This window comes from Mesocricetus auratus, unplaced genomic scaffold, assembly GCF_017639785.1.
Source record: "Mesocricetus auratus isolate SY011 unplaced genomic scaffold, BCM_Maur_2.0 Super-Scaffold_100020, whole genome shotgun sequence".
In the NCBI taxonomy this organism is placed as follows: Eukaryota; Metazoa; Chordata; class Mammalia; order Rodentia; family Cricetidae; genus Mesocricetus; species Mesocricetus auratus.
In genome coordinates, this window is record NW_024429201.1 from 36,732,739 (window position 1) to 36,746,721 (window position 13,983).

General features: G+C 41.6%; 1 protein-coding gene across 4 annotated transcripts; it reads right to left on the bottom strand.

Moving 5' to 3' along the window:
- Positions 1-831: 831 nt before the first annotated feature.
- Arrdc3 (arrestin domain containing 3) lies at positions 832-13,743 on the bottom strand. Of its 4 annotated transcripts, none has more exons than XM_005065698.4 (8): positions 13,218-13,743; positions 9,717-9,798; positions 7,943-8,090; positions 6,930-7,032; positions 6,363-6,619; positions 5,946-6,108; positions 5,526-5,680; positions 832-3,438 (listed from the first exon to the last, which is right to left on the bottom strand). In XM_005065698.4, exons 1-8 carry the CDS (start codon positions 13,495-13,497, stop codon positions 3,382-3,384), a joined length of 1,245 nt encoding a protein of 414 aa, XP_005065755.1. In that variant the 5' UTR covers positions 13,498-13,743; the 3' UTR covers positions 832-3,381. The 4 variants fall into 4 exon arrangements, with proteins under 4 accessions (XP_005065755.1, XP_040584818.1, XP_040584820.1 ...); XM_040728884.1 differs by lacking the exon at positions 13,218-13,743 and adding an exon at positions 11,016-11,485; XM_040728886.1 differs by lacking the exon at positions 7,943-8,090 and having other exon boundaries at positions 13,218-13,234.
- Between the last annotated feature and the right edge of the window lie 240 nt (positions 13,744-13,983).

A 13,983-nucleotide genomic window follows, 5' to 3' on the forward strand; every position in this document is an offset into this window, starting at 1 on the left:
GTATAGAGTATAGTGTTACTTCCTTTAAAAAAAAATGGACAAATCCACACATTTAAGAGAATCTTGTGTTACGTAACCTTTGTTTCCAGAAGAGAAAATCAATTTGAGCATCTTTTTCCATGCCTGGTCCAGTCACAGAACTGAGAAACCTATTTCTCCTATGACTGATTCCTTTCATTCGTAATCATATTATGTAACGATCTGTCTTCCACTGGGGTGAAAATGACAGAGATAAGGAATCCTTAGGTATATATGCAAACAATGAAGAAGAAAAATCAAACTTGACTCCAAAAGGGTTTTGAAGGTTGACAATGTAATGGTCACACCTATTTTTAAGACTACTACTGCTTTTAAAAATTGGAAAAACTGCCGGGCATTGGTGGCGCACGCCTTTAATCCCAGCACTCGGGAGGCAGAGGCAGGCGGATCTCTGTGAGTTTGAGGCCAGCCTGGTCTACAGAATTCCAGGACAGCCTCCAAAAGAATACAGAGAAACCCTGTCTCGAAAAACAAAACAAACAAACAAAAAAAATTGGAAAAACTGTTCAGTGGTTTTCAACATAATGTCTAATGTGCTCTTTTAACATTAGGACTAGGGCGCATCATGGTGGGGGCAGGGGAAGCCTGTATCTAAATGCAAAATTACCTGATTACATTTGGTTCATTATTTAAGATTTAAATTCACATCTTTTAAATCCTCAGTAATTTCCATTAGTACAAATTTAGAAACAAAGCATTCAGAATGATGTAAGAGTTCAACTGTAATGTTAGTAGTGTTTGACTGACGCATCACTAATATAGCCAAATTCCAAATAAATTGCCAAACAATTATACAAAAAAAGAAAAAAAAAACACTTTTATTTTCCACAAGGAAGAGCAATAGGAAAAATTAAATCATTTTCCACATAGTTTTCTTAAAACAGAGCCTACAAGGACATATTCAGCACCAAATAAAAAAGAGAGATTACGAACAGCCATAGAGTATAATCTATAAAGCAAACATTTAATATTGCACTTTGTTTCGCGAACATTTTGGATTTTACTTTTCCTAAATGAAAAATTAGGAAGCTATCTTGAATACTAGGGCGCAACTGTGACCCTCACGTTATATCAGGAATTGACCAATATTTAGAAAAATGTAATGCCTCTAAATCAGTAAAGAAATATTTAATGGTAAAAATAAACTTTATTCCACCCAAGTCTTACAAGCATTTTGTCACCCAGTGCCAATCTTCATATTGGTCATTCTTGCTTATGTAGTATTTTGTAAAAGAATATGGTTGTGAGTGTCTGACGCCATGCACATCAATTGTTCCCTAGTTAGACGTAACAGGAAGAGTGAGGTGTTTGCAGACAATCCCTCCCAAATGAAAACAAAACCACCAAATGCCCTTTATGCCAGATATTCCATCAGCCTCTTCCGAGGGGGACATTCACAAAATGATTTAACAATAGAAAAATAATTCACCCCATTTCCTCATTATCTAGTATTAGTTTGCTACGGGAGCACAAACCCTTTAACCGAATCACTTAAAACGCGATTCATTTTTCCAGTGGGCTCTCTTCACCCTGTCAGCATTATTTCAAACATGAATTGTCTTCCATGTTTTCTTAAAGGCCACTTATGGAAAAGCCTATTTTGTATGAAGCTTTAAGACAGTATTTAACCAGGTCAAGCACCAAGCCAGAGTTACCACTATTTTCAGTCACTTTATTAACTGTGGGTTAGATGGCAAGGTAGACAGATTTAACACCCATTTCACACATATGTTGCAGTATCAGAGATGCTGGTGTCACTAAAAACAAATAAACTCCTAAAAAAAACCACTCACTGAGTACTTGGGAGGGTGGGGTTTTACTTTTCTATGAATGCTGGTATTTTTATGATCCAACCACAGATTATTTTCAAAAATAATTTAGTGATGTGTTCTGTCTATACACACTCGAAGAGAGAGACCTTTTCAGATAAAAAATAACACACACACACACACACGGACAAACTAAAGCTATCCCTGTGAACAGTCTATTATTTATAATTATGAAGTTACACACGTTGGGAACAAATTTGGGATTTTATTCTTACACTTGACCAAATGTATAAATCAAGCTTCCCCAGTCCTAAGTGACATACATACTCTGGCTTATTAAAGTACTTTGCATCAGCAACAATGATTTCCAAACATATGTGTTTTGGAGGTAATTAAGTAACTATATAAAAATAAATGCACTTTCCCCCTTCCCTAAGTGACTGCACAGCTTCCATTTACTTGCAAAAGAATAAAAATAACTTTCATGAGCAACAGCCCTTAACTCTGCTGGTGCCTGGCCCACTGTCTTTCTTCACTGCGCTCTGAGCTCTAGTTCCTTCTTACATGTAATGATCAAAAGGGGATGGGTTATCAGTTTTGTGTATGTCCCGTTTCCGAATCTCCCTCTCCAAAAAGCCAACCAAACATCATCAACGTCATCATCATCATCAACAACAACGACAAAATAACAGTGCAACAAACACAAATAGCATTCCGACAGTTTGGCAAGTGATGCATTCACCTGAGATTAAGTGATTTTAGGCAGTCAGTAACAAAATGCTGCTTTGCTGTCAATAGTAGAGGGCAACAGTCTCACAGAAACCAAGGTCCACGATCCTGCAGTCTCTCATTAGCAACCTCCTCTCGGCGCTCCCTATAGATGTGTTGTACATCCTACTACAGCAGGCTGCAAAACGTACAGCAAAACGATTGGCTTGAAGGCATTTGATGTTTGTAAATAAATCCACAATAGGATCCAAGCTGAAGAGGTGATACATGGTCAGCCTAGTAGGACAACTCTGAGCATGTGCACACGCAGGTGGAGTCCAGGCTACATTAACTTAGACAAACAAAAAACAAAAACACCACAAACTGTCAGTGCGTTTTTTTTTTCATGTAAAAGTTTTTCAAAGCTTTCTTTTTGTTCCTTGTCGTGCTGACCACAAACAAGTTTTAAGAGTATCAAGAGTCTGGGATAAATGGAAAAAAAAAAGCTGTAGTGACACTGAGCTGCACAATGTAAGCATTGAGCATGTGCAAATTTTCAAATCAGAAGGACCACGTCCTCCTCTGCAATGGTGTCTTGACACGTATGACACAGGCTAAGAAGACTGCTCTTAGCATGTGCAGTGTTAAAGGAGAAAGCTTCGATCTTCAAGCATATTGGAGCAGCCCCAGAAAGCTGCTGTAGGATTCTAAAGCATGATCACTGGTTGTTTCGTGTATTTGCTTGTTTCTGGGCAACAGCAATTCCACTTCCTCTGAAAAGCGTGTCTCCAAGATACTTCTCGGTCCTCAGCCGGAAGAGACACAGTTCGGAACCCATATCAACTTGATTCAATCAAGTGTTCCTTCAACGAGAGGGGCAGGAGGGTCTGTCCTCAGATGACTGATCAGGGTTTGGATCAATCTAGTAGAAACAAGATGAAATGTACAGTTAGTTTGGTAAATGACTGCTTTTGAGTCAGCAAAAGTAACCAATATTATCAGAGCATCAGAGCATACATGTAAACGGTTAGCACATTATACCCTAATATGGTCTCTATTTGAAGATCATGGTACGTGTGAATGAAAGGGTGTTAGATTACCAATATGATTTATAGTTAGTTATGCATGAATAAGTTACCAAGAAAATCTTTTTTTGTGGAAGGGTATTTTCACTCAACATCGGGGTACTTACTTAAAATCAGTTACACACTGGGGTATACCAGCAAACCACTCAACTCCATTATGAAGTATCTTTTGTTCTTGTCCTAAAATGTCACTGCATCTCTACCCTAGGCTCTGTACAACATTCCTGAGGATCTTGTGAAGGTGACTCAAAGATCTTCTGGACACGTTAAGTATGAGACAACCTACATTGCCTGAGAAACTTTATGCCAAAAGCATTTTGAAGAAAAAAGCCAATTACCTTTTACTTAAATCATGTTCCGGGGCTATTTTAGGGTTGTACAATGTTCAAATTATCTATATTCATCTTGAAATATATAGAATTTATGGCAAATTAGATAAAAGTGAATGATAAAAATCATTCTTTTCAAATGTATCCTTGAAAGCTATGAACACCCAAATTAAGCCAGAATACAGTAAGAAATGTCAGAATAAACAGTAATACAATTTGTGGGAAATGGTGTTTAGCATTTAACATGTATTTTTATGAACCATAGTAAGATAGGAAAAATGTCTAATCAAAAATGTGCAAGAAAAGAGTCTAAATATAATTAATGAAGATGATTTTATATGATTACATCTAGGGCAGGTTTTTCTCCAGTATGGAGTCACAACTGCTTTTAAAGTAAAAGCAAATTTTCATGTGTAATGACTATGAGAAAAGCACAGAATCTCACTATAAAATAGTGGGGTAAACTATATAACCTAGAGTGTCTTGACTTATAATTACTTTGGTGTCAAGGCCATTTGAAAGGCCCTGTAAAAATGTATACTGTCATGTTAAAGTATCCTGGAACTGTTGAACCTGACCCTTCTTGTCGTTCAGCTGGGCTGCTCTTCCTACCTGGACCATCCTACCTTTGGAGGCGCTACCTATTTTTGAAAATTCAGCTTCTCAGAGAAGCCGTTCTGATTTCTAAGACCCAATAAATGGTTCATCAGATGAGCGGTGTTTCCTAACACGGTTCACACTGGTTTTGGCTTCTAATTTGTCTCATTAGTCTGTGAGCTTGCCCGATGCAGGCACCTATTCACATGTGTGCTGGTGCCGTCAGCATGGAGTGAATGAAGAGCAACCCAGCAGTTTACAATGCTGTTTAAGAAGCTGTTTGCTCTGTCTCTTTTCTTTTTTCTGAGACAGGTTTTTCTGTGTAACCCTGTCTGTCCTGGAACTCACTCTGTAGACCAGGTTGGCCTCGAACTAACAGAGATCCTCCTGCCTCTGCCTCCCAAGTCCTGAGATTAAAGGTATGCACTGCAGCCGCCACCACCACCCGGCTTAAGAAGCTATTTGGAAATATGCTATTTTCTCCTATAACTTAGAATGTTAAAAATGCAAGAATTACATTGGAAAAGGATTATGAACAATATAAACTCTACCTATTTAACTATGCTTACAAAATACCAGGTTTTCTACTGATACTTTAAAATAAAGCCATTTACTCAAAAATGCTAATGAGTCAACTGGAGTTTGACTGTCGTCTTATCTCCTGTATGAAATCTTACTTATGTGTCAAGTCAGAAGATCTGACAATCCTAACTTTTAAACTGGTGTTCTAAATGTTTATCATCAGGATACATGAGAAACAATTATCTTTTAAAAGCATCTTGCCGGGCGGTGGTGGTGCACGCCTTTAATCCCAGCACTCGGGAGGCAGAGGCAGGCGGATCTGTGAGTTCGAGGCCGGGCTGGACCGATAGCCTCCAAAACAATACAGAGAAACTCTGTCTTGTATAAAAAAAAAAAAAAAGCCTGCATCTTTTTTAAAAGCTTGCACTGCTGTTCCTAGAGGACCCAGCACGTCTCACAGTTGACTTGGTGCTTACCTCTGAATAGAGAGGCGGAGGCAAGAACCGGAACTCCTGGATATATGCAAACAGTGGTCCCTGAAGAGCTCTCTCAAAACCATCGCAAGCATTCCCTGGGGCGAGATTATTTCGTCTTTGTTCCTCAGTTACTACTTCTGCATAGCTGGGTGGTGCTGAAGGAAAAAGATACACGCAATTCGAACAACATGTTCTTATGCATGTCAAAATACACAGAATAGTAGATATTAAAAAAATGCCATGTAAAAGAATAATTATTTGGTGATTAAAACAAGTGAGACATACAACAAAACAGTATTAAGGTCACATATGCTAACTGAGGAAAGATAAAAATTTAACTAGGGTTGTAAAATATTAAGAACAAAAGAAAAAGTCTTAATAATAATCATGCAGTGAGTTAGGTATGTACTATCAAATTACCTTCAGGTCTTTCAGGGAGGGACAGACCCAGCCAGTTCATGTTCATGCTACACTGACTGCTCACACTTGACGTTCTGCTACCGAATGGATGGAGGGGAATGGTGCCGATGACGAGTGGCAAGTTAAGAAACAAGTCCATAGCTCCAGGAATATCCACATATACCTACACAGTAAGCAGATGATGGAGTCAGCACTTAAGTAGAATTTTCTTTAAAAACACAACCTAAGTTTGATATTAGCTGGGGTCCCTTTTAGTTTCTAGAAAACTTCTCTTTTATGTGCAATGCCCTAGGTAATATAATCACAATGTAATGTTTTGTACACACATCTACAGTCTACCAAGCATGGATAAGACAAAAATAAGGACCCCATAAATTCAAGATAAAAGTGGTAAGAACTTCTTACAGGAACACCTACCATTAGTGAATATTCCACACGGATTATACTACAGTCAAGGATGGAGGGGGAAACTGGTGGAATTTTTAGCAGCTTGCCGTTCCATGTGTCTGTCTTCCCAGATGACAGGGACTCGCCACGTAAGTTTGCCACAAGCTGTTTGACTTCCTTCATTTTCCCTTTGGCATAGAAGGCCTGTGTTTGGTAAATGGCTGCCTTTGGCACTACCATTCGGGAAGAGCAGTTCTCAATCTCAGCAAATATCTGTATTGATTCACCTGGAGAGAGAAAGGGTTATTCACTCTTAGAAAACAAGTAGGCACACACTTCTGAAGCCCAACTAACCCCATGGAGGAAAAGCTATCCTAGAAGTAAGCAAGGCTGATTAATTCACTGTCGTGAAAATGACCTGCTCACTCACCCTGACTACACAAAGGAGACTACAATTTGAGCAAAGAAAATGGGTCCGTACAACCTACACAGCTTTACTAAGGAATGCTGAGGGTTTATATCCAGTAACAACACTAAATTTATACAAGATACTTAATAAAGAAAGCTGCTTTTTGTGGGCACCACCCGCACCCATACCTGGGGTGTAGCCCTTCCTCTCGATTTTGGCACTTAAGGATATTGGGCCCGAGGCGCAGAACCAGCAACAGAGTGTCTTGTCTTTTGTGCCTGCTTGGGGTGACTGCAAGAAACAGAGAAAACATCCACGTATGAACTAACAAAAAATGCCAGGATTGTTGTAAAATTAACTAAGAGAATCCATTTTGTTCCCGGAACAGATGGTTTTTAAAATATATCAAACTTCTGTCTTTATATAAACTTCAATAAAAGGGAAAGAAATAGGTTAAAGGTCCAACACCCTGTTCCAAAGCAGACTTATAGTTCATTGTGTACATTAATAAAAACTAACCAAATTAAAAAAAAACCCTTTCCAAATTACACATAAATTGTCAAAAACTTGGTTATAATTCCAAATGGCAACATCTTATTTTGAAAAAAGGAAAAAAAAAGGTTGCTTGGTAAAATGTTTACATTTTAACACATTTTTATTCAATTTAAAGATGTTATCATTTGTTTAAACCAAATAATTTTTGAAGCCAAATTTGAATTAGAATCATAAAATGCAATTAAAAGGAAATGAATTTTTTCCCCATTCCCCATGAAAATGATGAATCCCCATCATGTGACCCCTAGATATAACTAGTATAATGCAATGTGGTACATAGTTTAGACTGTGACCGTTTCAAGTAAGAGATTTAAGCCAGTGTCCTAAATGATTAATATTGTTTGTCAACTAAAGTCATTTAGGACTGGACCTTGTTACTGCTGTGTTCTGCAAAAAAGCCACTTCATATCACATATGTGTATGACTTTTACATTTACCCAGCACCGTGTGAAGAACAGGAGCGCGTTATTCATTTGCTCGTGTTCTCCAGCTCTGCCTTGTTTTAAACTAGGCATTTTTAATGGGATTCAATGGAGTTGCTTTACTAAAGCCATGGCGACTGCATAGACTAGGCGGCACAGATTAGGTGGCTATTCTTTATGTGTTCAAATGTCAAAAGGCAAAGAAGAACCCAGGCACTTCTTACCAGTAATGAAGGAGTGTTGATATCTATGTGCTCAAAGACTGTGAATTCCTTCTTTAACTTTACTGGTAGAAGCCAAGGCCTATGCAATTCAGCTTTCACCCAATAGCGCACACTACCGTGTCGGCCTTCGAATGAGGTAGCAAGTGGTCTGTGCAAAATATAAAAAGAGATATTAATCTTATACCTCTTTCAAAAATTCAATAGTTGATCAGAATAAACACGTTACCATGTTGTACTGTCTATGAGGTACCACGTGCATAAAGACATCACCATGTCATACTGTCTGTGGACCAATGAGGTACCACGTGCATAATCTCTTAAAACTCTCCAAAGGGGATATGATAGGTCACTGGGGAAAGATCTTTTATTTTCAAATAATGATAAGAGTTAAATGTAAGAGAAATTTTGCTTTTAATGCCAGAAGAATGCAACCCCTTTAAACTAAAGAGTCTACTTTTAATGTTGGTGGCAAAATCAAAGTTAAATGAACTATTCTTGAAAAGGTAAGCATTTTAATTTGAAATTAAAGTCAAGAATGGCCTCACTATTTCTACCTAAAAATCCTAGACCCCAATCAAACATTCAGAAAACAACAACAACAACAACAACAACAACAAAACCCTCCCTATACTGCTCTACTTTTGTTACCTAGGAATTAGAACCTCTTTTTATAGTAACTAATTAGCACAGAAAAGCCTAGAATAGTCTCACAATTTCCTAGTTCATAAATTCATAGAGACGGGGAGGTGCTTTTCACACCCTGGGCAGCCACACTCTAACTCTCCTGTGGCTGTTTCCCATCTTCACTTTCCAAGGCTTGAAAAGGAAAATATTCCTACTAACCTAGGTCAGGATAATCAGAACCATGTCTAGACTTGGGCAGGTTGGAGGTTCTGTTGTCTGTGGAAGGTTTTAACAAGCGGTATGCCCCACTAGAGAGATGGCCAGTCCTGCTACGTAGAAGGCCATATTAGACTGGTGGAAGCACCAGTTTTTACAGAATTCCAAGCAGAATTAGTAAACAGAATTATACACATTCAAGGCATGATAAACTGTTATTATGAGCTAAGCTTATTATATAGATCAATCAGTGCCAGCCTATAGGTTTTAGTGTCTGCTAAAAGGCATTATGCAAAAATGTTTACATTCTCTCCCAGCAATTTGTTAAAATGCTGAGAACGTACTATATTTCAAGCTTTCCACTAAGGTGGCTCTGAGACACTTCCTTTTAAGTCCAGGTTATGCTATCTTATGTAATGTCCCCCAGAAGCGGTAGCTCTGTATACAGAAGCTACTGAATTTAGTCTAGAGAACGGGACTCCTTGACTTAGGGCAGTCTTATGGTTACATTCTAACATTAACCATTCACATTAGCAGAAAAGGTGGAAATCTGAATTCTGATCCAGCTAGCTACTGAGATTGGAGTGAAGTGTTCTTTTTATAAAGGAAAGGCTAGTAAGCAATCTGATCGAAGACTGTTTGATTAGCACCTTAGGATTCACCAGTGCTAGATTAAATATTAATGTTTTATATCCTTCAAACGTTACTGCAGAATACTAACTGACTGAGTGTGCTCTCTGTAATTTTGCCACATTAAAAATAGATCCTTCTATTAATTACATTGTTTTCTTCGACCAAGTTTCTGTAATGAAAAGGGTTTTTTTCAAGAAAGAAAAAAAAACAGCTAAGTATTTAAATATGGAGTATCTAATTTTATAAGATCAGTGCTTAACTAAGAGTGTGCAAGAAAAATCCTATTTCTTGAAATACTTACGTCTGTGGAAGCTCAAAGCTAAATGCATATTCATGCCTTCCTGAATGAATAGTGTTGAAGCCTTCTTCGGAATTATCATCATCTAAAAGAAACAAAAAGAAAACAAAAGCCTTGTCGTTAAACGCCTACATTCTCAGGCAGCAATCTTCAAGGACGTTGCTCATGATCAAAGCTTTCATCTTATAGATCAGAGTTCTAACCCCAACTTCATTATTTGTTCTGACTAAAATAAAAACTCGTTCTTCACCTTCCTCACGGCCAAAATAGGGATGATGAACACTTACAGGCTGTTTTATTTTAATGAAAAAAGATACAAAGAGAAAAAAACTATCAAATACAGTATTTAACAAAAGGTTCAGGTATCCTGGTCACCAATCGCTTATTCTAAGTGTGCAATAAGTAAAAACTATAACCTTAATAGTCAGTTTTAGGTGAATATTGACAATTTCACCCAGGAAGCAGAGGACCACTACAGGGATTCAAGGCCAGTCAGAGGGGAGGAGGGGTGACAGTAACATCTCCAAGCTAAAAATATTCACTTAGACAATATTCAAAACTCAGCTGGTTTTAAGCAGCAGCTGACATCAGGCTTTTAAGTTTACTTTAATTAAAAAAGGACTGAACATAAAAGATGCCTTTTTACGAAGAAACATGTTGTTCAGCACTTAAAAAAATTAAGTCTAACTGGGTATTTTCCACTTTTGAGGGATGTGTGTGTGTATGCAATGACATTTCACTTTACAACCAATTCTTTTTGCTCGAACGCATTGTGTCACGAAAATAAGCTAACAAAAAAAAAAGGTGGAAAAAGGTTTAGCGTTCCTCTGGCGGTCTAGGTAATACACCGTGTTACTTCTCACGATGTGCAACCCTTTTTAGTTAGCTGGGGGTGGTGGTGGTGTAAGGACTTAGGCACTCTATACTTTTCTTCACTGAAAATACACAGAAAACCATGACTTCCATCCCCCAATCATGGAGACGCGCCCACGTCTGACCCTGCTTCCCGAGTCTCCTGAGGAGCCCCCTCCCGACTGGGTCAGCCCCGGAGCCGGGGCTCCTCCGTCCGCCCCCTCCAAGGCGCCCAAACTTTGCCTCCCTCCCAGGTTCCCTTTTGTGCCAGCTCAGCAGTCTCATTGAGGCGAGCCGCGGCCGCGGCGCCGTGGTAAACAAGTGCCTGGCTGTCAATCAAGAACTAGACCGGAGCAGGAGAGGACCGGCCTAAACCGGCGCTGAGCAGATCCCAGCCGGCTCGCCCGCGCGCGCCCCCGCCCGTCCGTGCGCGCCCCCCGCTATACATACGGCATACGTCGCGCGCGCAGCCTAGCCTGCTGGGCCCGGGGGCGGGGCCGCGGCGCTCCGCGCTTCCGCTCTCCACGCCCCAGCCGGGGACCGGTTCGATCTGGCTCGGGCCACCCTGACACCTCTCGCCGTGAGCGCGAGGGGGGGAGCTGGGGCGGCGGGGAAGCGACGCCCCGGGGGACAATGGGCGAGGCCGGGCAGATGGCGGCGCTCTCCTCCCCCCACGCCCGTGCGGCCACACCGCCGCGTCCCCTCGGCTCCCAGGTACCGGCCCGGGGCGGCCCTGGCGCCCGGACCCCCGGCTCCCTCCCCGGGGCGGCATTCAAGCGAAGCCGCGGCCAGGGCACCCGCACCTGCGGCGGCCCGAGGTGGGAGGGGGCTGGGCGCCCGGCCGGCCTGGGGGAACCTTCGCCGGCGCACGCCGGTTCCAAGGCAGCCTCGCCCCAACCGGCGCGAGCCGGCTCGCCCCACCCGTGCGGGCCCCGGGCCAATCAGGGCCCGGCATCGCCCTAGCAACAGGCTAACAAACGCGGCTCCGCCTATCGCCGCGCGCCCCGGGGGCGGGCGCTCGGCTGCCAGGCTGGTTCGAGAGCTCCCGGTTGGAAGTCATTGAAACTCCTCCGGCCCCGGGAGCTCGTCCACGCGCAGCCCGGCTCGCGGGCACCTCGCAGGGCGCAGGTAGTTCCCCAAACGGGGGAACCGTGGTGCGATGGGTGCCGCCGCCTGCCCCCACAAGCTCGTCCTACTTCCCCCTACCACGCGTCTCTTAACTCCTCGAGGGAAAAGCCTTTGTCTCTTCTCACCCACTTCATTAAAGGCTGCAACGTCCAAAGCAGGTTCAAACGCAAATCCATGTGTCTGCTGCCTTTTTTAAAAACCAGCACTATCATTAGGTATTGTATGCCCTATCCGTGTGCACGCTGGGGAAGGTTAGCTAGGGAACCATTTCAGGTTGCAGAATGCATCGGTATAGCTGCTAAATCCTAAGAAATGATTTCACCTTCACATTTAAAAAAATAAAGGATACGTTAATTCTGTGTGGCTTAAAGCATCCTCAATTTCTTACGTGCCTTAGTTCAATTAATCTCCCCAGGATGTACGTTTTAGATATTTTTTTAAATGAAAGCATGCCTCTATCTGAGAAATCGCCAGTATTTGCAATAAAAATACTGCATTAGAAAGGAGAAACACAAATTACATAATCAGTTTTAACATTATATTCTTCTTGGACTAGGAATTAAGTCATCGCCACCACCTGACGCGTGTAACCAATCTGCTGAGAGCCCCTCCTCACCATCCCCCAGAACTGGTCCGAAACAGGATTGAACCGCTTCTAACAAAGGGTGGAAACTTAGAAAACAAGCTTGGAGTCGCCTATATTTCCACACTTAAACAGCAGATTGCGAATTTCAGGACCCCTCATCGCTTTAACAAAGCCTTTATCTTCGTCTAGTACCAAAAAACCAAATCCTATGTACCATATACTTTACAATTCCATCTGTCTGCCTTGGGTTTCATTGAATCCTCGTTCCAAAGTTAAGACATGATGCTCGAGAAGGAAACTGCTGACCCCGAATGCTTTTTAAATTGACTAAATAGTTTGCATAATGATAGATATTACCCCTTAAAAATAAATGATGCTTGATGTACATTTTAAAAGGAATTGGGAGAAATAGGGAAAAAACACGTGGGGTGTTGATGCCATATGTCAAAATATGCCATGGAAGCCCTTTATCAAAGAACAATAATCAAGTCTTTAAAGACTTTTGCATGTGGATATTAAAATCAGACACATCTAGCAACCTTCTGAAAATGTCACTACTGTTCTTTATTGGAGCTTATTTTTGGATCTAAGATTGTAAAATAAAGGGGGAAATCCAATATTGGACTGCAGCTTTTGCAAATAAATTTGAGAATATTAGTAAAATGACCTAGTCAGATTTAAATACACTTTATAAGGTGCGAAAGGATCCCAAGTGTGTATGGCAGATCTGAAGCCGGTTACAGATGTAGTTAAGCGCAGTTTGCAGTCACTTTGCAGACGCCTGCACGCATTACCGTTTAACACGCTTGAACGTCAAGGAGAAACTACATCTTCTAAGTTTGCTAACCTTTTATCAGGCTGCCGACTAGAACTGCATTAAATGAGATTCAAGTTCTCATGCAAAGAAGACGACTCTAGTGACTAACACAAAAACTTACCTCTTTCGTGCCCAATTAGGATGTCTTTATGGTTGAAATACTCTACTTCTTCAGTGTAATTCTGGGTATAGGCAGTATTGGAGCCGGCGTTTCTAGATTCAGTCCAGCGTACTTTCGCATGTCCTCTTGCATGAATTTTAAGAGATTTTACTCTGATTTCCCCAGTAACTTCTAAATTCACCCTTCCTGAGACAGTGTCCCCGCTAGAATACACGGGGACATTGCTGTCATTAAGACAGTCAAAGCTTATTGTCAAACTCTTCACCTTTCCCAGCACCATGATTATAACAAAATCTATAAAAATATAATGTAAGACGAAAAAAAAGTCAAGATCGCATATAAGATGTGATCTTCACTTAACACTGATCAGTGTCTTTGCCGTGCAAAGAAAAAAAATCTTGCAGGCAGGATCAGTGATTGTCTACAAATAGTTCATTCAGATTTCTTAAAAAGTCAGGGCAGCAGGGAAGCTGCTGCTCCACGCTCCTTCCTGCTCGTCTCAGTGGTCTCCTTACAAAGACGGGCGGCTGGAGGCTGCCAGCTCACTTTAAGAGCAGCTTTGTGAAAAACAACCCCAGTGCGCAGGCGCACGCCGCGGCTGGCGGCCAGCCTCCCTGCGCGCTCCCTCCCGCGCGTTGCGCGCGCCCCGCCCGCCGCGCGCTCCCGCCGGGTACAGTAGGTGTGGGGCCGGCGCTGCCGGCTTCTGTGCACGGGCGGCGGCGATTGGCAGGCGAGCAGACCGCCACCCCCTGGCCTGCGCGCGCTC